At 43.1% G+C, this 21,906-nt stretch overlaps 1 protein-coding gene across 4 annotated transcripts in view; it reads left to right on the top strand.

Annotated features, from left to right (window-relative positions):
* Window positions 1-21,906, top strand: part of ncam2 (neural cell adhesion molecule 2) — a 381,752-nt gene that overhangs the window by 264,988 nt on the left and 94,858 nt on the right. For 3 of the 4 annotated variants that reach the window (XM_030409972.1, XM_030409971.1, XM_030409970.1), the window contains exon 3: window positions 17,330-17,404. In XM_030409972.1, the coding sequence (XP_030265832.1) occupies window positions 17,330-17,404 (75 nt within the window). Of the gene's footprint in view, window positions 1-17,187; window positions 17,207-17,329; window positions 17,405-21,906 lie in introns of those variants that run through there. The other variant, XM_030409973.1, reaches the window with a different exon arrangement.

The following is a 21,906-nucleotide window of genomic DNA, read 5'->3' as shown; positions in this document are numbered from 1 at the left end:
TCCATGCAGAGAGAGAGATGCATGGAAAAACATCTTTTCAATAAATAAAGACCGATCGATACATGCTCACTACGGGCTCTTTAAAAATGTACCGCAATGTCCGAGAGTGTTCAGCATGGCAGCTTCCACTGACCTGATTTATGGCGCACTTCGAAGTCGCTACAGTCACATGAGCATTTTTCATGGTGGCTGTAAATTATCCATTAACATAATGGATCCCTGCATCAATCCCTGATAAAGGTCTCGGAAGGCTGTCTGCAGAGACTACTTGTTAAGCAGGCTAGCGGAAAGCATCTAAGGTTGGCAGTGTCAATCTGAGGGTCCAACACCTTGGTCTCAACTGAAATATCTCAACAATTAACATATTAATTGCTGTTAAATTATGTGAAGATATTCCTGGTCCCCAAAGGATGAATCACTCTGGTTTGATGATTCCCTGACCTTCCTTCTAGCGGCATCAGAAATGCATCAAGAGTTTGACATCTGTGGTTTAGTCAGATAAGATATCTACAAGATAGAATAAATTGCCGTGGAATTTGCTACCTGACTTTTCTTCTATCTGCATCAAGTGTTTGATATGAGTGGCTCAGAGTCAAATATCTGGACAGTGATTGGATTCATTGTCTTATTTGCTACGAATATTCAAGGTACCCTGGGGATCAAATTTCTGATTTGTGATATTTTGTTTTGCTTTGTTAGACAACGCTAAACCAAGATGTTGAACGTGACAGAAATTACCTGCTACCACAGCACACTGCTCATGCACTCTAAGCATTTTAAAAAGAGCTGTCCCAAAAACAATTTTGGGGGCTTCAAAGCTTCAGTGACAAGTACCCACAAATATTCAAAGCTTTTGGGGGATAGAGGAGCTCAATTTCTTGCTCTTTATCAGTCTTTTGACTCTTTGTCATTGCAGACGACGATGCGTCGGCTTCCCCTTCAAAAGCAGAAATAACCCGAAGCATTCGAATACTGATTTGAATGTTGTTTGCCATGGCAATGGCTAAACCTTTTAAAGCTTCAGAGTATCAGATCAGAATACGTGTTATGTCATTTGATATTTGAGTATTTCAGTTTGTACACTGACAGAATGTTAAAAGGCCATAAAAAGAATTGTGTTATGATGACAATCCCATGCTACATAAAAGCAGGGTCATGAAGCTAAATAGTTGGAAACATTTTTTAAATGTGTGCATTGCTTGCAAAAAGATATCAGTGCCTATTGACTGGACTGACATTGCCCCTCAATCCTGATGTAGAAATAATGTGTGACAGCGCCTGGAGGGGTCAGGAGGAAGAGAGGGAGAGAAAGTTTTGAGTAATATTTATACTGGCGTGATTTGACTCCATGGCGCCAGGTCCTGGCATCCTAAATTCCTGGTTGGCCAAGCCTCGGTGACAGTTGGTGGCAGCTTCTGTCAGGAGCGCCGCATGGAAAGCCACGAAAAACTGTCAGCGAGTGCAAGAGGAAGAGAGAGGGGGGAGTGAACAACAGACAGACGTGATATCCGAAAGGAATCAGAAAAGGTGAACAGGCAATTCATTGCACAATGAAGCAAGAAAGGGGAAAGATGAAAGGCTCTGACGTGAGTAAAATTAAGGGTGATGGGTAGAAAGGGAAATAGAAATACAAAAAGTGTGCTGGAGTGGGAGGAATTGGACAAGCTGAGAAGTGAATAATACAGGTTGAGCCTTTGAAGCACTGATCTTAAGATCAGAGAAGTGAATGGCATTAGCGCCGACTTTTCTTGGTCTCAGAGCCTAATGAAAAAATTAGCCTCATTATTAGCCTGGTTCTTTACAGCGGAAATCACGTGCTACTCATTACTTGGGGAATTAACATAGGATGAATTATATAATGTTAGACTGAATGTACGTGCTGTGCTATACATTATTTCCTGGCTGCACTTTCATGTGAACCGCATGCAATTTGAATGGAATGCAATTTAAAGACATACAGCCGCAACAACTCACTATACAAACATATCAAAGTCTACCCTATTCTTGGTGCGCGTTCAACGCATGTTCAGTGTGAATGGGATTTAGAATCCAATCCAGTTCATTCTGGAATCAACAGCACAGCATTATCCAGTTCAGAAAAATGAGCATAATTCAGCTTACAGTGCAGAGAATTCCATCTAGCAGGGAATTCCATCTTTAATGGTCTAGACTGGGATTGTCATGGGATGTACCCTCCCAATTAGGAAGACATTTGACCTTAAACCTTTGAATTCCATTGCAGAAAGGCCCGAAGAAGATGTTTTCTGCCTTGCCCCACTCCCCCTCACATAATCCCCAGAGCCTCCTCTCTCGGGCCTGGCAGGAGCCAGTGACCTCTCCTTTGTGACTGAATTAATCCGTGGGCCTGAGATAATGGCCATGTCACAGCCACTGGCACTATGTGGCAGGAGAATAATCAGCCCACCGCCGTGCCATTTCAATCCCTGCGGCAATGATCGCTTCGGCACAGAAAATAAAAAGCGTCCTTACTCTTTCTCCTGCGTGCATGAGATGACAATTAAGATCACAGCCCTTACAGGCGCAGCAGACATGCACACCTCAGAGATCTGTTTTGATGCTTCGCTCTGGTTTCTGGCACGAGAGGCGTTTTTCTGTTTGGCGATTGTTGCTAAGGTGAGGCAAAGTGCTTGGTTTGTAAGTTGTTGTGGAAAACGTTGCTGTAGAGTTATGTTTGCAAGTGGAGTTTTCTGTAGTCGAATGCGGCAACAGCCAAATTGTTTTTAGAGAATGTACTTTTGTGCTTTTGGGTTGGTGTGACTGGCAGAATTGCATATTGTCAAAGTGAGTCAGACTAGCCAGCTGAGACCAAATAACAGTCTCTGTTCAAAGAACAGGGAGTAGCTCCCAGCTGGGGATGAAACACAATTGTGTATATCTTGTGCAAGGAGACAGCTGCATTGTAAATCTTTACTTTCTGTAGAGGACTTATGCTTGAGCTGTTGTTTGACTACTTTTGAGTCTGGGCTGCAGAAACAAAAAGTTTTGTGTTAGTGCAACAGGGGAAAATGCAGTGACAAGGTCTCTTATGAAAAATCACGCTCCAGTCATCTGCTCCTAACCCTTTGTCCCATAAAAATGAGTCTGAATTCAGTACCCTTCCTCTGAGGAAACTTTAGGTCGCTAGTGCAGATGAACCTTTAGTCTCTGAGGAGGAGAGCACAGAAGGAAAGGAAAGTGTGCAGCATATCAAAAGCTGAGGCACGTTTGTGACAAAAGAAGATCAAAGTGCAACTTAGTCCCTTAATTAAGCCACAAACTGTGTGATTGTTGCAGCCGGGGACTTACTTTCCTAGAAAATGTGTGAAGTTGTACCGCAGCTGATCCCAGCATCAACTCTCATTCTGCTTGTTTTCACTTTGACTGCTACTGCTAGATCACCCACAACGCCACTAATCATGCCTGGTGTGAGTATTCAGAAGTGGCACAAATGCAAACTGCTGGTGCACTAATGAGATGTTACTGAAGATTTTGCTTCCAGTGTGACAACAGGTTAACAACTACTTTGCAACCCACAGTCCCCATTGTATGATTCAATAGGTTTCCAAACCAAAATTGTTTGGTTAGGTTTAGGCAATGAAAGTACTTTGTTAGTTCTAGGATGCAAAACTACTCGGTTAGGTTTAGGCTACAAAACCTCTTGGTCATATTTAGGTAACAAAACTACCCAGTTGCATACTACGCCACCAAATGTCCACGTTTGCTGCCGTCATGATTATTATGACTACTCCTAACAGTAAACATAAATATCGCTGCTTGCACAGAAGACTTATTTACGCACTTTTTGTGGGTGGGACAGACTGGTATTATTTTCCACCTGATGACCTCATCTGTGCCCGTCCTCTCTGCACTACAAACTGTTCTGTAGGCTAACAGTGGTTAACCAGAATCCCAATTATTGTGTGTGTGTGTGTGATTGTGTGTGTGTGTGTGTGTGTGTGTGTGTGTGTGTGTGTGTGTGTGTGTGTGTGTGTGTGTGTTTGCTCTAAAAATGTTTATAAATGGTATTAATCCCACGAACAGCTGGCAGAGGAGACTGGCTGAACAAAGAAATGGATTACTTCTATTTTTGTTTGCTGCTTTCTCAGAGTGGGGAGCGTAAGGAGAAGGAGCGTCGAATGGAAGGAGCGTGGCATCAAAAGCAAACCTTTTTCTTGCTTCATGTTTTAGTAAATCTGACGGGCAGAACGCCCACATACCTTCACTGGAAGGCTCTCTCTGCTGACAGTGGACCACAGTAATACTTGGTGTTTGAGGCTGCTATGCCTAATCATGACACTCATCCTCTTTTTGAGTTTTGCTTATTTTAATTGTATGGCCCAAAACTGACAATTATCTTCAAAAGTGGCAAAAGAAAACTCATCAGTGTTCAGGTTTTCATACAATGAGCTCTTTTTCATGTAGAGATAATGATTATTCATGTCGGTAAGCCTCCTTGTGACGACTTCTGTGCACACTCATTGCATTGCTCATCCGTCTGCTTCGTAGAAATGCTGGACCTTCAGTCTCCCACAACCTACGAGACTTCCCTCAGCAGTGCCTGGAAATCAGATACTGCCTCCAAGGCCTTTAGGTTTTATTACTGAATCACTCTTAGCCGAACTCAATCGAGTCACCTCCTCCCACAGAGGCGAGAAGCCTCCCATCACTCGTGGGTTCGCCCATCTAAGTGTGCTTACAGAGGGCCAGTGGAAATAATCAGCTGAGCTCAGTCGGCCCGTTGACGAGATCAATATATGATGTTTGTTTGGATGGCAGGAAATTTTGTATTTCACAGGGATCATCTTAAACAAACCTCTCTCCCACTTCTGCTTGAATGCAGTCTCTTGATCTCAGAAGAAAAACGCTTTGACTCGGTCAATTCAAGAGTATTTTTGCTGTGACTAATGCGTTTCCGGACTATTTGCAGAAAATGTGAGGGGGAAAAAAGACACAGCTGGAGCTGTGAGAATCTGTGGCAGCCTTTAAACCTGCTCTCATCTGCTGCTCAGGGCAAAGTATACCTGTGATTACCATAAAGGGGCATGTCTGTCCAAGGTGCTACCATAAAACCTAAGTGAGATTAGCCGCTGTTTGGTGCCACATATGCCGACGACATTAACCTCATCATTCTAACATGTTCTTTATCTGTTGACCTGTAGGACACTGTTTTGAAACTCAATGCCACAATGACGCATTGCTGAGCAACACCAAAGTGGCAGGGGCGGCCTCTCATTAATATATATTTAATTAGCTTGTCTGTATTCAGAAAAATGGCCGGTCATTTTAATTGGCTTTATTACCATAATTATTTGACGGGAACCTTTTCGCCTTGATGGATGACCTTATTAATAGGTAGAAGAAACTGCCACAATCTTTGGAAACAGAGCAGCTGAAGTTACTCATTAACGCTGTCAGCACCGCTCTACTCGTTCTGTTGTATTCACCTTAAGCGCTTACACCTGATCAACACATCAGTATCAATCAAGGTTGACGTATAGACCGGCTTGGTGGATGGATAGATGCCTCGATTTCGATTGCCTCGGCATAGTTTTAAATAAAATCCTCTAGCTCTGCATTGTCAGGCCCTTGAAGATAAAAGTGGAAGAACTGCGAATTGAAGGCTGAAAGATCTTTTTATCACCATAAGAAAAGGTGGATTCTTTTTTCAATTCGCACATCGTGGTGAATCTATGAATGAAATGCCCAGTTCTGAGAAAGAAAGACTGTGTGGGAAGGAAATGGAAGTCAAATGTAGGGCGGTGTGACGCAAATCATCCTGTCTGAGTGACATACCTGGATTTATTGCAGACCAAGAATTCTCTCTGCTGCTTGCTGATGTTGGCATATGCAAAAACCCGCGCTCGCTGATTTTGCTATATGCAGACATAGGTTGCAGCTCAAGGAAAGCGGGAAGAGAGACGGTGGAGAAAATCGAGGAACAGAAAAGGCAGGGTGACAGACGGAAGGAAAAATAAGACTAATAGATTAGACACGGGACTCAGAAGTGCAGAGATGATAAGAAGGGATAGAAAAATATCAAAGAAATGGTCAAAAGCTTCGGTATTATTTCCATTGGATCATCATTCTATTTTGAAAAACTGAATGGGGATAAGGGCATTATCTTCCACCTATGTTTACCGCCCCCATTTCTCTTATGTTTCCATAAATATGAATACAATCCCAGCAAATGGGATTTACTCCGTCACAGTGGGATGTTCCAGGTTTTTGCAGAATCCGGGGATAGAAATCACCTCTGTGATAGAGGATAAAGAAGACAGAGGTTATGAGGCAATACTCAGGTCATAATGGAGTCAATGTTTGTCTGAGCGCTACTGTAGGGTGTCTATGAATATTTTTGCAGTTGCTTTTAAACACACCATCCACTAAATATGTAAATTTGCACGCTATAGTGTCATTTGACGAATCACTTTCCACACTTTCCAGACACCTGACACCTCAAAGCTCTGATTGCAAGGTTGCGATTGAAAACCAGGATTGGAGACCTGGCTGTTAACCCCCCCCCCCCCTTATTTCTATCATTGCTGATGATTGCATTGCCACTTGGAGCTCAGCTTTTCCCCCTTCTGGCAACTAATCTGCCCTGTGACACAAGCCGCAATTGTCTGACAGGCTTTCAACAGGTTTAGCGGTCGATGTGTGGACAGAATGGTCCTTTAGGAATATTACCTCTATTGTCAAGCAGCTTCCCACATCAACTTCATACCTTCTGATGGCTGACATTTGGCCTGTGATACAAGTTGTTTTGTTCAAAGGGATCTCATGGGTAAAACGAGCAGTTTATTCAGCACCTGGAAAAAAAATCACCTTGTGACTTTCTTTGGCAATGTGTTGCCATAAGCACAAGGAGCATTCTTGGCATTTATGGCAGAATAATGTTAACAGTGTTTCTGAAGAAATTCTTCAAATGCCTAACATTGGGGAACCACAACAAATTAATCATCATCTAACTTAAAAAAGGTGGGGAAGGTGGTTTTGTAGAAAGATAGTTATCATCGTGTCTCATTTGCAACTCGTCAAATACTGACACTTTAGGATTGTCAGTCGGGACGGCTGGCATCCCAGGGTGTCAGTATTTGAGGACCTGGGAATGAGATATAATAATCCACTATCTTGGTCTACAATCAATTTACCCGCTTTTAATCTCCAAAAACAGTTTTGGATTCCTCAAGGCTTTACAGGTCTAATTTGTAAGAAACTTGTCAGTGACAGCTCGTCAAATACTGATGCTTTGGGATTGTGGCTGACTTGACCAAGATCCCTCCCTTGAGCAGCTTTGGAGTGTGGTTCAGGATTATGGTTCACTAGGGTTTCTATCAGTTTTACAAAACCCTAAAAGTTCCCTCAAGCACTTTTTCCGTATCGATTTCCTCCTGGATTTTAGAAACCCCAAGGGTCAAGTCATTGGGCCTCATTCACCAATATCTTCTTAAGAATCTTCTTAGATTCTCTCTTAAGTTGTTCTTAAGAAGTTCCTTAAGAAAACCCTACGTCAGATTCACCAACTCGTTCGTAAGCCTCAGAATTGTTCGCAGCTGTGTTCTTACATTGATGAAAGCCGCAGGAGCAATATATATGCCATTGTTTTGCGGGCCTTGGATGGAGAAATGCCACGTATAAATAGGGTGGGGGGGTTACTAATTGGTGGCATGTTTCCAATTTACTTGATTTATCTTAAATCATTGGCACATTTAATTCATTTTAGAATTTAAATTCTTTGTAAATTACCAAAAATATGAAATAAATAAATAAATGAATAAATATGACAGAATTATCACTGTAATATTGCATTTTATTGAACTACACAAGAGAAGAAAACACAACCATGCCAACATTTCGGCACTGAAATGTGCGTAAGAGTACTCCTGAGTGTTCGTAGGATTTGTTCTAGCCTAAGAAAAAATCCTAGATAAGAAAAATTTCATGAATGCCACAATCTTCGTAAAATCTTCGTAAGTGGGACTTAAGAACAAATTTGTTCGTAAGAATGGTTCATGAATGAGGCCCATTGTTCTTAAGTCATTTAAACCTCTTCATTATATACTATTCATCAACATTACTGGTTTTCTTAACTTAACTTTATGGTTCAATTTGTAGGAGAAAAAAAATCATCAAAACTAAAATACTGCGACTCTGGGATGGTGGCCGACCCAACTCACAATCCTAAAGCATCAGTATTTGACAAGCTGAAACTCAAAAGTCAACTTTCTTATCAGTTGGACCTTTAAATTCATGCCTACACTCTCTGAATTCTGAATTCCAAATAAACAATACAAACTGATTACAACTCACGTCAGGCCAAACGTGTCTTCAGTGCACCTTTAAGTTTCCTGTTGTGCGTTAGGACAAGAACATTTTCCCACTTCAGAGATCAAATTTAAATTTGCTTGTGTTTTGATCACAGAAGGATTAGCTGATGAAACAAAGTCGAGGCATCTCCTACCTTTTGAGAGCAGGAGAACCTGAACAATGGGAGCTCTGTGACCTGTTATGGACCTTGCTGTAGGCTCTCTTATTATTAAAAACATTAAAAAAGAGATTTTGCCTTTAATAATCACAAAGACTGCCTCTGCTAGTAATGAGAGCTACGTTTTAAAATATTTATTGGTCCAATAAATGCAAGCAGAACCGACAGTTTAGGGAGTGTAGTGTAACTAATGACTTTTATTAGGAGGTAAAAAGGTAAGGTAATTCAATACTTTCAGGGTAATTTACACACACGCATCAGGCACATCTGAAGAGAACTTTGATGAACTTTTGTGCGGTCATGTTTGGACTTTATTTTAAAAAAAAAATTGCTTTTCCCCAAGGCTCATTTCATTAATTCACAAAGTGGCCCAAGGGCTGCCTGCATAATTTCTGCAATCTACTGATATGATGAGCCGCAAATGCCAGAATGGGAAAAGAGAAATCCGATTGATCAAACCTGCAAATGTAATGAAGCCTGCAAAGTTCGCATTGTCATGTAAGCGCACACTAGTCTCAGATAACCTCAGGCAGTATGCATATTTAGCATCCTGTATTAATCCTGGCTTTGTTAATAAGGAAAAGCGGGAAACTGCAGCAACTCATACAACATACTGTACATACACACATATTTGTGTTGTTTTAGCAAAGGGAAAGAGGCAGAATACATCAGGTTAGCCACCTGCTACATCAAGTTACATATTCTTCCTAATTAGCACAACATATCACATCTGTCTGAAACTAAACATCTGTGTATTTGCATGTTGCGCGGCACGTGTGTGTGCCTGAGTTTTACGGGATATACATAGAGAGAGGTCCATCACTGCCACTGCAGCCTGAGGCATAAGAGGCTTAAGGAAGGAGACATAAATCGCAGTAGCAGTTTGGTGAGCGAAAAGCAGAGATACAGAGAAGGTGTGCGGGAGAGAGGGGGAAGATAATAGGTAGCTGTGGGTTGTGCCTGAGACTGTACACGTGGACTGATACTGTATGTCGGCACGATTGGATACGGTCGGCTGAGTAGAACCAGCACTCTCCCCTCTCCTCTCCAGCATGAAAGCAGGCTTGTTACGCAGCCAGACAGATATATAGGAGCAGGGACACGGGGAGCCAGATGGGCAAACGTACAGGGATGATTTGAAAGACTTCAAAACGACTTGGCACACGAATCCACTGGCGAAGTTTGGAACAGCTAATTCACGAGCTCATTATATCATGTTACATCAAACATCCTGATATTGTGAGATACATGTATGTGAGATCAAAGCCGTGTGCCTGCACTGGAGGAAATGAAAAATACATTGAAATACTCTCCCTTGCTGTTGTATGAAAAATAATTTCCCCCCTCAAATCATATCTCTCTGATTTACTGTCATCATTGGAGATGGCCCGTTGTGCATACCATCTCCTGTTGAATCAGTATACGATGCACTCCATGTCCCAACATCCAGTGCTCCCCTGCTATCCTGTTACTTTTGGGGGTCACAGTTTTTTTTTTTTCTAAGAGTAGTGAGTCTAGAAAAATGAATCAACTCAACTCATGCAAAGTATTTCAAGGTGAAACCGATCAATACACAAACGAGTGTTTACGGTTTTGCCAACCAACTGATGAAGAATCTCAATGCTTCAGCAGTGAATCAATCGCCAACAAAAGCAGTCCTATTTTATTCCCCAATGTCCAGTAGATCCATTTCAGCAAATTAGTCCAAAACAGGAGATGAAAAGGCATCAAACTGCAACGTTTTATGTGATCTGTCCATAGACAAGATCCTGAGAAGGCTGCCGTTTCATTGACACCCTATTCGACCAGTTTCTAGCTTCTATGCCCAACCTAGAGCCTACAACAGCCAACCATGACACATCATGTGCCAATGAGATTATAGTTCCTGGGGATAAATGATTTGAATGGAAATTACGGAAGTTTATGTAGTTTTTTCCACCAAAGCACTTGCTTTTGACTTTCTTCTATGCATGTTGTTAGTGTAAAGGTGTTTTGTGATTTACATACATTATAAGGAGGGCTGGTTTCAGTCTCTTTTCAAGCAAACATGCCAAACATTTGCCGACTCCAACTTCTTTAATGTGTGATGTATGACAGTAAATCAGGACTCTTTGGGTTTGGTTGCACAAGAAGCAATATTTAGGCGTAGCTTTGGACGGGGAAATCATGACGAGCTGTTTGCAGTCGTCTGACATTTTAGAAAGGAGTTGAAGCCCCAGTAACAATAATGCTTTCAGTGGGAACTGGTATAAAGGTTCGCCAGCTGATTAATTAATCATTCATAGTGAAAAGGTGAGCTCCTCATGACTGCTAGTCCAGTCAGATGGAGACTCTGAGTGGAGTTTCGATCCTATTTCAGCAAGCGGAGCAGTAAAAGAAACATAAAGGAAACTGCACTTCCAGTCATCCTGGCCCTGACTTTTGTAGTTTTTGGTTTATTGGTCTTAAAGGTCCAATTTGTTAGAAGGCTGATTTTCAAGTCTCATTCCAAACTAGGCGGATACTGGCACTTTGGGATCGTAGATCAGGTCAACCGCCACCCCAGAGCGCCACTGTTGCCTTAAAACCTGTCTGACTGTCTGAATGCTCGCTCTGGGAGGGGCTTCGGTTTGGTTTCTGATCTCGGCAGTCAGATTGCGCAGGAGGATTTTGATATTGTGCCTTGAAGTTGCCGAGCGTCTGTTGTAAAATTGCCATCATCATCATCTCTGTCTACAGTCTTTCCGATCCGAGCAAAGCCGAGTGAAACACAGTGTATTCTCCAAATTGTGTATTTGATGAGGCAAATTTCTGAAAATACTAAACGAAAATTGTCATGAGTGGATTTTAAACAAAGGATTTACTGACACCTGCACTCTGTTCCTCAGTAAGACCTCCACTCACCTGGGAGACTTTAAAGAATGCTGACTGTTTAGTGTTTTTGAAGCTGATTCCTTCCTGTAAATCTTTTTTTTCACGCCTTTTGCTCACACCTTTGAAGAAAAAATGCTACGACGTACAGGTTTGGGTGAATACAAAACATAGTACAGTAATTAGTATTTTATCTCCTTCCTTCCTTTGCTCTCGTCTACCCACTCCTTTACCTCAAGTCTTTGTCTCACTCTCTCTCGGTCTCCGTTGTACAGGGGAAAGAATTCCCTTCCACTCCTCCACAAAATCACAGACAATTAAAGCGCGGCGTTTTTGTTTTTTGCCTCGGGGCCTCTCTGCTCTGTGTGCTTAATACACTTACACACATACGCAGCGACAAAACACAGCCTCCCACCCGGCCTCCCACACACACAGAAATGAAGATATACAGGACACATACACCCCCTTACACACTCGCACATGTTTGAACACACGAACAAAGGCACGCTCTCGCTGGTGCATTTTATTTGGCCACGGCTTTAATGAAGCTTTTTATGAAGAACAGGATTACAGAATCGCATCCCCCCCCCCCCCCCCCCCCCCCCTCTCGCTGCCAGCTGATTGGACACTCTCCACTCTGTCATTCAAACGTTTGGATTTAGCCATGCCGCTCAATGCGACGGTGCGTTAACCCCCACTCTTTAGACCGGTCTTGATTTAGTTACACCGACTTAGCTGCTGGCGAGTTTCACACGCTCCTGCGCCGGGTCCAGATGTCGCTGAATCGTGTCACCGGGCCGGCTCAGTCAGCACCTCCTCCGCTGCTGAACTCGCCGACCTCCATTCGAGGAATGTAATGATTTGGCGCCGTTACAAGAAAGTTTGACGAAATGAAAAGAGCGTGAGACGACTTACAATCTGAACTTCACAACCCAGAAGTGATTGATGATTTCATCTGATGATATGCCTGCCTTCACTGATTTTTTCCAACTATAGGGGTAGCCTCTTTTTGTTTTTCTTTGCAAAAGCTGTAAACATAACATCAACTTACAATTATCATATATTTGTCTGTGATTTTAAGGCGAGAATCAGGCAACTTAGCTGTTAAATTCTCCACTGTGTTCAATCGCTAATCACTAACACTGTTTGTCTTCCGTTGTTGGCTGTGTAGGTAGCCTACAGTTGGTTTCTTTATGGTTTTTATGGCTGAAAACAAGTCCTGAATATGAGAAGAGAGAGCTGTGGACCAAAACAACATGCTGAAAGATGCTAAAATGGCTCATAACCCTGAGGGGAACTTCGGAATCAGATGCTAATTCTCTGTTGATGCAATGACCCTTAGCTTGCTATCTGACCCACTGTTATTGATTAGAGGAACCTTAACTTACAGGTTTTAGTCGGCTTAGTTGATCCATTCTCCTTTTTTTCGTCAGTTTTTCTTATTTTGCCGAATTTCTGCCGACAAATCGATAGCATCTCAAACAGAGGCAGACTTTATGTTTTGAAGCAAACCTATGTATCTTTTGCTAATTGCTCAAACACAAAAATGCTAAAAGTAGCCACATGTAAGCAGAGAGGAGTCATTAAGTGTCTCAGTAATGTCAATTACACAGCAATATCCATCTAGAGTGTGCTAGCATTAGCTTAGGCTAGGAAACCTAAACTTCTGGAGGAAGTGGAAAAGACGAACGTAAGCTACCTTAAGCTAACCACAAACAAACTAACCAGTATAGGAGTCATAAGTCAGCAGACTGCTTGTATAACACTATATATAAAGATTTTCTGATGGTAGCTTGGGGAGGGCAGGAAGGGCGATCGATGAAACATGATGAAGTGCCTCTAGGTTCATGTCCTGTGCACAAAATGTGACCTCTCTGCACCATAGATATAATGCAACTTTCTTCACGATGGTGCGCTCTTGCACCTTTTTTTTTAGTCTTCAGCCCCCTGCCCCTCAAACATCTTGAGTCCGCCACTGGTTTGAAATGAGTTAACAAGAACAATTAGGGCTTAAATGTCCGCAATTATAGGAAGATGTGTGTTTTTTCTGTTTTCCTTCTGTCTTTGCTCATCTGCGGGCGGAGGCCTTGCCGCTCAGACTTTCCGTTGTTGAGATTCCATAATTGATGCTGGAATTATTCAGTCTCTGTCTTGTGAGGGCGAGCTGGCCAGTCATGTATGGTATTGACAATCTCAGACACATTACAAATGGCAATCAATGGTTTGGTCCGTTGTCTTATTTTGCTTGTCTCCAGCGCTTCTCAGAAGAGCTAATAATTGGAGCTGATAATTGCTACCAGGCTCAAAAACATATTGACCCGGGCTCTGTAATAAGCAGGTGAGTGCAGCTGAAAACATTCCATTTCTGAAAATTGATATAATTAGCGTGTCTCACTGTGTCCCCACCAGGCAAGACAGTGTTGAATAAACAAATTCTCCCGTGTCATATTTCAAATCCAGTCAGCGTTCTCATTAAAATGTCAATGTATATTCGCTGAGGGGACTGTTGTGTATTTCAGCTTAAAAATGCCAACTGAACGGTTATATTTTCCAGGTTGAACTTAATTATATGATCCGCACCGGTGACTCCAGCAGCGCAAAGAGGAAAAAAAAAAAAGCTCGGGCCATTTTTCTTTTTGCCTGCCGGGTTTTGTGAGCAACTTATTACGTGATCAATCACATACAGCATGAACAGACCGGGATCAATTAATAATTGAAAACCGTTAAACTACTTGGAGCACTGATTGGAATCTGCCTTAAGTCAGGGGCAGGCGGTGTGGAAGGGCACCAGGTTAAATAGACATGATTAATCAACAGCAGAACAGTGTCTGCATTCATTTGGAACGCTGCATGTGTGTGTATGTGTTCATGGACAGTAGCTGTATCTCTGTTCCATACTTTATGCTAGTTCTAAGCAGGTTATGAGTGCGTTTACATGAGGACATTTACAACAACATTACTCTGAGCTAACTAGCTAGCTTGCTGTAATGGACAAAAAAGGATGGGCGTTCCCTTCGGGTAAGGATGAGTCTGTCGTGAGGGTAAGTAGTAGATGTTGAGATATGTCAGCAGGGTGACTGTGTTGTGCGTCACACTTTTTACAACAAGAGGGGAGTGAATGTAAAAACAAGCTAACAAAATTTGGCTTCCCCACTCAGTATCACCCCTTTTGCCACATGACTGTATACTGAAGGCTATACTCATTCAGGGAAATTCAAAGCTTCAGTGTTATCTTCTCCTACAGGCTAATGTCAGCATTAGCTCTTCCTATAGGCTAATGTCAGCGTTAGCTTCTCCTATAGGCTAATGTCAGCGTTAGCTTCTCCTATAGGCTAATGTCAGCGTTAGCTTCTCCTATAGGCTAATGTCAGCGTTAGCTCTTCCTATAGGCTAATGTCAGCGTTAGCTTCTCGTATAGGCTAATGTCAGCGTTACCTTCTCCTATAGGCTAATGTCAGCGTTAGCTTCTCCTATAGGCTAATGTCAGCGTTAGCTTCTCCTATAGGCTAATGTCAGCATTACCTTCTCGTATAGGCTAATGTCAGCGTTACCTTCTCCTATAGGCTAATGTCAGCCTTACCTTCTCCTATAGGCTAATGTCAGCGTTAGCTTCTCCTATAGGCTAATGTCAGCGTTACCTTCTCCTATAGGCTAATGTCAGCGTTAGCTTCTCCTATAGGCTAATGTCAGCGTTAGCTTCTCCTACAGGCTAATGTCAGCGTTAGCTTCTCCTATAGGCTAATGTCAGCGTTACCTTCTCCTATAGGCTAATGTCAGCGTTAGCTTCTCCTATAGGCTAATGTCAGTGTTAGCTTTTCCTACAGGCTATCATCAGTGTTAGCATCTCCTGCAAGCTTGTGTCAGTGATTCAAAAAGCTCGCGTCAGTTTTAGCTTTTCCCACAATAAGGCTTAGCTAGCCTTTTAATCGTGATATTTCAGTGTTCACCGTTTTCATTGTCAGGGTCACACAGACCTGCTGCTGCCATTTTTGGTAGTAATTGTGAATAAGGAAGAGATTTCAGACATACGAGCCGTCTATAACGAGGCCTCTGCCTCTGCTCAGCCACTGCAGATGGTGTTGAAGCAGCTCCAGGAGCACTTCAGAAGTATTACCACTCAAAATAAATCACTTAAATTAACTTTTAATTGATTCCAAAGCTGGTCTATCATATCCTGTAAATAAAATCCGAATACTGCACAGCACAGCAACACAGCAAGAGCATATCTCTGAATGCTGTGCTTTTTAACGCATGTGTTGATGCCTCAGTCCATAAATGTGACGTGTGCGAGCATGCCGGTTCTCCATCTAGTCCGTGTGTGTGTGCCATTCACAGAGTTTTCTGCTAGTGCCTGTTCAGCGCTGTGACAGCCAGGTTACACAGCAGAAAATGATCAAATGCACTGATAAGGCGGCTCCTCAACCTCATCATGCAGCCTCCTCAGGCGACGGCGACAGTGCCCCTCTACTGCCATCCATAGGCCGCCTCGGCTCATGACTGATGGCTCCCGGTGATAAGTGCTGGAGAGCAGCGTTGGTGTGATGCCGCTGTCTGCTGCAGCCTTCCCTCCTCCTGAGAGGCTGCACATAATCATTTCATCATTTCCTCAATTATTGACAGGCGCTCTGAGCTCTACTGTGAAGTTTTCTGTGTTGTGGAGAGAATTAACATCCATTAGTGTATTATAAAGTGCATGCCTGTGTGTGTGTGTGTGTGTGTGAGAGAGAGAGAGAGAGAGGGAATCTGTGTGGTTAGAGGTTGAGCTTGACAAGACTTTGCTGCTCTGAGGGGCTGAGGACGAGGAGCTCAGATATGACAGGCTCATCAAATATCTCGCTCGGCTCAGTGCCGTGGTGGGACTGCCGCTGCGTCGAGAGGCTCTGGCCCAAAAATGACCCCCTCCCCGCTGAGTTGCCAATCATCACTCATCACATTAGACATCTAGAGGCATCCTCGGCTCCGTCTTGCTGCGCTGCCACGCAAAGACGCCCTGCGCTGTGTCTGATTCCTATTCACAGCTACGACCCCTCGCCTTTTCTCTGAACCGGTGTCGAGCCATGATTGTACCGCACTCTTATCCAGCTAACTACCTTTCACTTCAGCCTTACAAAACTCCCTCTGGAGCCCCCCATTGTGCGGCTTTACAGTGGCTCTTACAATAGACTGGCAGACAAATGGCCTTTGGTCGTAGCCTGACTGTGCAAATTTTGTGTCATTGGCCCCCGCTGCAAGATTTTTGCCCTTTTTGCTGTCTTTCTCCGGCGCCATCGGCTGTGGTAGGCTCTCAGTTTGCCATTGAGGATGTAAAGAACCTTGCACGACAACGTCTTTATGAGCAAAGGAGAATACCAGTTATTTACTGATCTCTGCTATTCCTCAGCTTCTTAAAATCCCGCCCGACCGCCGCTCAATACCTACACCATTGTCGAGTGATAACCGCAAAGAGCATTACCTCAGGCTGAAAGGATCCCATCCCTAGTGAAAGTGACAAGCTAGTCACAAACAGCCTTGTGCCTAATAGAAGGTATCGAGAAAATCTGTCTCCAGGCTTTGTATGGGTGAATAGCTCAGCTGTTCTGTTGAGGAGAAACTTTGCAAGCCGTTAAAGTTTGGATAGAAATATCTAAATTGTTTCCTTTCAGCGGGGACAATGTGTCTTATGCAAGCTGCGGAGCGTGGGTTATTTCTAAGAGGCTTCTTGTTCCCCGCAGGAGAGCGCATTTGTATGTAAGCCGAGCGCCGCCTTCCACTTAAATGCAGTAAATGGTGACATACAAAAGCGAATGCACCCTCAGATGATATGAAAATTCCGCACAAAGACTGAAATGAGGCTCGATGCTAAAGAAGCCGATGCTTACTGAAAGCAATTTTGTAATTATTATGTCTCTGCAGTTGCCAAATGCTGAAATTCCTTTGTATTTTCTCTAACAACTAATGCATTTTCCTCTTCTTCTCTGTGTTTTCTCTCCCTCCCTCTTTCATTCTCTATTACAGCCGCCCTGCAGGTGTCCATATCCTTGAACAAAGTGGAGTTAAGCGTCGGAGAGTCCAAGTTCTTCATCTGCACAGGTAAGCGCTAAAATTCTACGTACTGTACGTGCTGTATCGGTGTTTCTTTGGTGGCGGGTCAGAGATGCCAGCAGGGGGGGCTTAAATCAGCGCCTGTGAAGTCTGTTTGTTGTTTGTGTGACAGCGAACGCAACACGATCCACGCTGTCCATATGGTGAGTGACTCCCTGACCCCACCGTGACGGCAACCACACAGGGGACGCTCCAGGCCCTCTTGTCCGTCCTCCCCATTGTCCTCTCTGAACAGCGTATCAACACTGAGCCGCGGCAGAGAACCTCACTCCTGTGCCAGTGGCCCGGTAGGGTGGCAACACACTCTGGCAGACCCCAGCCCGCCTCCTGCTGTCTGCCTCTGCTCTCCTGCCAACCCACTCAGCGTGGAGCTAACAGCAGAGGGAGCAGATGCACACCGGGGGAGGAGCGTCAAGGGGGTGTGGAGGTTCTGGCATGGGGGAGAAAAAAAAAAAAAAATAGGAGAGGTGAATGGATTCAAACTGGCAGGAATTGAAAGGATAAGGTAGAGGCTTTTATTGTGAAAGAGCTAAAGCGACAGAACTGAGAAGAATGGAAAAAGGCTTTCAGGCAAAGGAGTGTTGGAGGTGGGAGATAAGTAGCCGCCATCCACCGTCAAAGTGTGTGGGAAGTGCCTGTGTCACTCGTTGCTTTCTTTTGCCCTTTTCCACCACGGGCGGCCGCGCTGTGCCTGTTTTTTTTTTTTTTTTTTTTTTTTTTTTACCACATTCACATGCTGTCCTGCCAACTGGAGTGGGCTGAAAAAGCAAAGGAAAAACAGTCGGAGGCAAAAAAAAAAAAAAGAAAGCAAAAGCCCGGTGAAACCGAAAGCGAGCCTGCAAACATAAATAAAGAAGGGGTTTTTGAAAGCGACTTCTTTTTGGGTTTTAACTTGCATCCCGTTGTATGAATCAGACCAGCATAAATATGGATGAGAGAGGAAAAAAAGGAAAAGGAACAGGAGGCACAGAAAGGCGATTGTATTGTATATATGTTGATTCATGGTTTTGGGCTGTTTGCGAGGAGAGGCAGGAGGAGGAGGAGGAGGAGGAGGAGGAGAGGGGAGGTGAGCGTGTTGTTCTCGAGAGAAAGGAACCTGGGTGAAATCAATTCGCTTGTTCGATTCAGATCTTTCTCGTTTCAAAAGTTTGCTGGGAAGAATTGGCAGCGGGGTAAAATGATCGAACGCCTCATTTCTTCCGAGTGAGCACAACTTTTGGTTGTTGTTGTTTAAAGCAGTTGTTTTAGGTCAGAATGAGGTGGGTCAACACAGAAGCCTGGAGGAAGAAGGCTTGGATCACATCCTGGTTATGAGTTCCCTATTTCATGTATCTTCCTTGTCTGTGTGTTTCAATCTTTCCTGTTCTATTATACATTATATTTCAACTGGAAAGCCTTTTTTGTTTTCCATTATTCCACTATTGTTTTTATCTATAACCTTAAATTTTCATGATTAATGCAAAAAGTCAAAACCTCAGGTAATTGGCAGCCTTTTGACAAAACCAGATCAGATTTTGGTTGGACATGGTATTTTTCCCCATCGAGCCCCACCCACTTCAAACCCGCACAGACAAAAATACAGAAATCTCTCAATAGAAATAAACAGAAACCCTTCCAACAAAAATGTGATCAGACAACCTTGTTAACGGTAAAAAGCAAAATGTATGTGTGTACTTTCTGGGTCTTATTCTTCACTGCAGTGGTACACGTCCACAGATGCATTTTTTTTGGTTTTAAAATCCCTGAAAATGTATTTTACCCAGTCAGCTTCATAAAGTGTTTAATAACTAATGAATACAATTTCGGTGTGAATGCTTAACGTTGACGCTAAACTGCATGGCTTGCTGCCGATCACATTTCATGTGCGCGAGATGTGAACTATTATAAGGTTTGCTCCAAAAACAACCTTTGACTTTTTAAGCAGCCGCTGAAGGGGGATGGTTATCTGGTAAAGTAAGAGGAGGTTAACAGGGTCAAACAGCTTCTTCTGGCAAAGTTCACTGGAGAGATTCTTGTCTGACGCCGTGCCAGTGTTCTTCTCTGAAGTGAGAGACAATTTGTTGGCGGAGGATCATTCAGATTTTAGCACCGCTTGAGTCCGCAGCGCATGACAGTTGTTGCGTTATGTGTCCTGTTGCCTGGACGCTGTCAATCACAACACTTAAAAAAACCACACTTACACAGCCCTGAAAAAAAGCATTTTTTTGATTGTTCTGCTCTTGATAGAAAATAACATAGAATGTGTCTTTTTAGCGTGGTTGAACTTTGGGTGTATATGCCAACACGCATTGAATAATACAGATGCCAGAAACCAATTCATGGGCTTTAGAATGAATGAAGTAGTTCTCGCACAACTTTGTGTTTTCGACCAGCGTTTGGTGCAAGGCCACGAGCCAAAAAACGCATTGCTCGCACAAAAACATTCTTTGAAATGAACCAAAACACACCCAGAGGAGTTCTCATCAATTTTGAGTTGAGATGGTAACGATTTGTCAACTGACGTTTCCAAGGTCAAGAATGAACTATGACCCTCAGCTGCCGCTGTGTTGAAAAGTGTTCCTACATCTTAAGAAAATAAACGATTCTATTCTTAAAAAAAAAAACCCTCTTAGAGTAGCTGAGAAACATGTTCTCCCAAAGCGCAAAACCAGGCTGTTATTTTGAGCTCATGAAAAGTCGACATTTATCAGCGTATTTAGCTGACAACTCTCCAGTACAGTTATAAATGCACGACTATTTCGCCTTAATATCCCTTCAAGCCTGAAGAGTGTTAACACATCATGTATGTATCCATGTGGAATAACCTACCTAAGTATTCACTCTCCATTCCCCTTTTCATCTTTTGTCCTCGCAACGTATCGTGTGGCATCTATTCAGAGATTCTTGCTTTTACATGAAACGTGAGAGACATCCCTTTTCGCGGAATTACCATTTATTCACCACCTTGCCACACAGGATAACCTTTTTGTTATACCCCTCACGTCGAAGCGCTCTGAAAAAGATGTTTTGCAAGCGAGGGGGTTTTGAATTGTGCGGGAAGAGAGGAGGGAAACCGCGAGTAGGAGGCGTGGAGGAGAAAAAAACCAGGTGAAGTGAGCTGAGGAGCAGAGATTGTCTTTGGAAAAGAGCAGTCAGCTCTAAGTGGTCTGCGAGAGGCAGAGAAAAAAAACAGCCATTGCGTTTTGTGTCACCTTGCACCTCGAGTGAATTAATTTCTTCTTTGTTTGTTTTCATCACCGTCGGGGCAAAGGTCAAAGACGTCCGCTCGGTAAAATGCACGGGCGATATAAGCAGCGTCTGCAGTGATGCGCTTGTCCACAACTTCATTATGGTGTGTGTTGAGTAAGCTGTATTATATTGAAATGTGAAAAAAAAAAAATAAGACAACATGAGATAAGATAAGTCTTTATTGATTCCCACAGGGGAAATTAAGGTGTTGTGCAGCACAAGAACGGATAAATCGAAAAAGTAATTCTATATTAATATAATCAGAGGTATATAAAATCAGAGTAGAAGCTATAAAACAAATTAAACTCAGAATTGCAAGGCCAGCAGAATACACACAGTACCAACTAGTGTTACTCATACTATTCATGCAATAACTTGTTGGACCGCAAACCTCCAAAACAGCTTAAGGGAAGGGAATGAGTTGGGTGAAGATGGGATATAACATCCCAAGTACAAACCGTGTTGAAGATGATTTTGTTTTCTCGTGTTGTGTACACTTCTGGCTTATGAATAATGTTTGGAATCAACAAAGTTGATTGTTGAGCCTCGTTCCCAACTCGACCTACAATCCCAAAGCTTCAGCGTTTAAGAAGTTGGGAATGAGACTCAATAATCAACTTTCTTGCAAATTGGACCCTTATGCTGTAAACTCCAGCACCAGGAGTATCATTCATAACCATTTCCCCTAGTAAAATCCCCGGGAAAGAATATCTATTACAATTCTGGCATAATTTCCACATTCATCAAACAATCCAGTCAGCCCCGGTGCCGTGGAGGCATTTCACACTAAGGTTGTTCCCGTCTGTATCTTACTGGATACAGTACAATACTCGCCAGGTGTCAGCAAGACTCCACAACAAATGTCAAATCAAACACACAAAGCACATAATTATAAAGGTAATTTTCTTGTTATTCTGATGTAAAATAGGTCTCCTGTCAGGATTAAATGAACCTGAGCTCCTGGCGCAGCAAATAAAGAGGTTGATAAACTGGTGTTTAGGTGTTTGTTTAACCTCCCCTATGACTGTGAATGAAGTGGCAGCGAGCCAGAACGAGCGTTTGGCTGGAAATAAAACAGAGGCGGCTACAAAGCCGGCCTCGATAGTCCAACCAGATCCAACAGCTATTATGTTTCCATGTGGTTTTCTTCTAAACGCAGCAGGGAAGGTCATATTATATGTGTCCCAGCTGACCTGCGTTTGCCCATTGGCCAGACATTAGAGTGGACGGAGATGGAAAGGGAGACGGCGAGAGATATGCTG

Source organism: Sparus aurata, chromosome 24 (assembly GCF_900880675.1).
Source record: "Sparus aurata chromosome 24, fSpaAur1.1, whole genome shotgun sequence".
Taxonomy (NCBI): Eukaryota; Metazoa; Chordata; class Actinopteri; order Spariformes; family Sparidae; genus Sparus; species Sparus aurata.
Note: the sequence above shows the minus strand (reverse complement) of the source record. Positions and strands in the feature narration are given on the sequence as shown.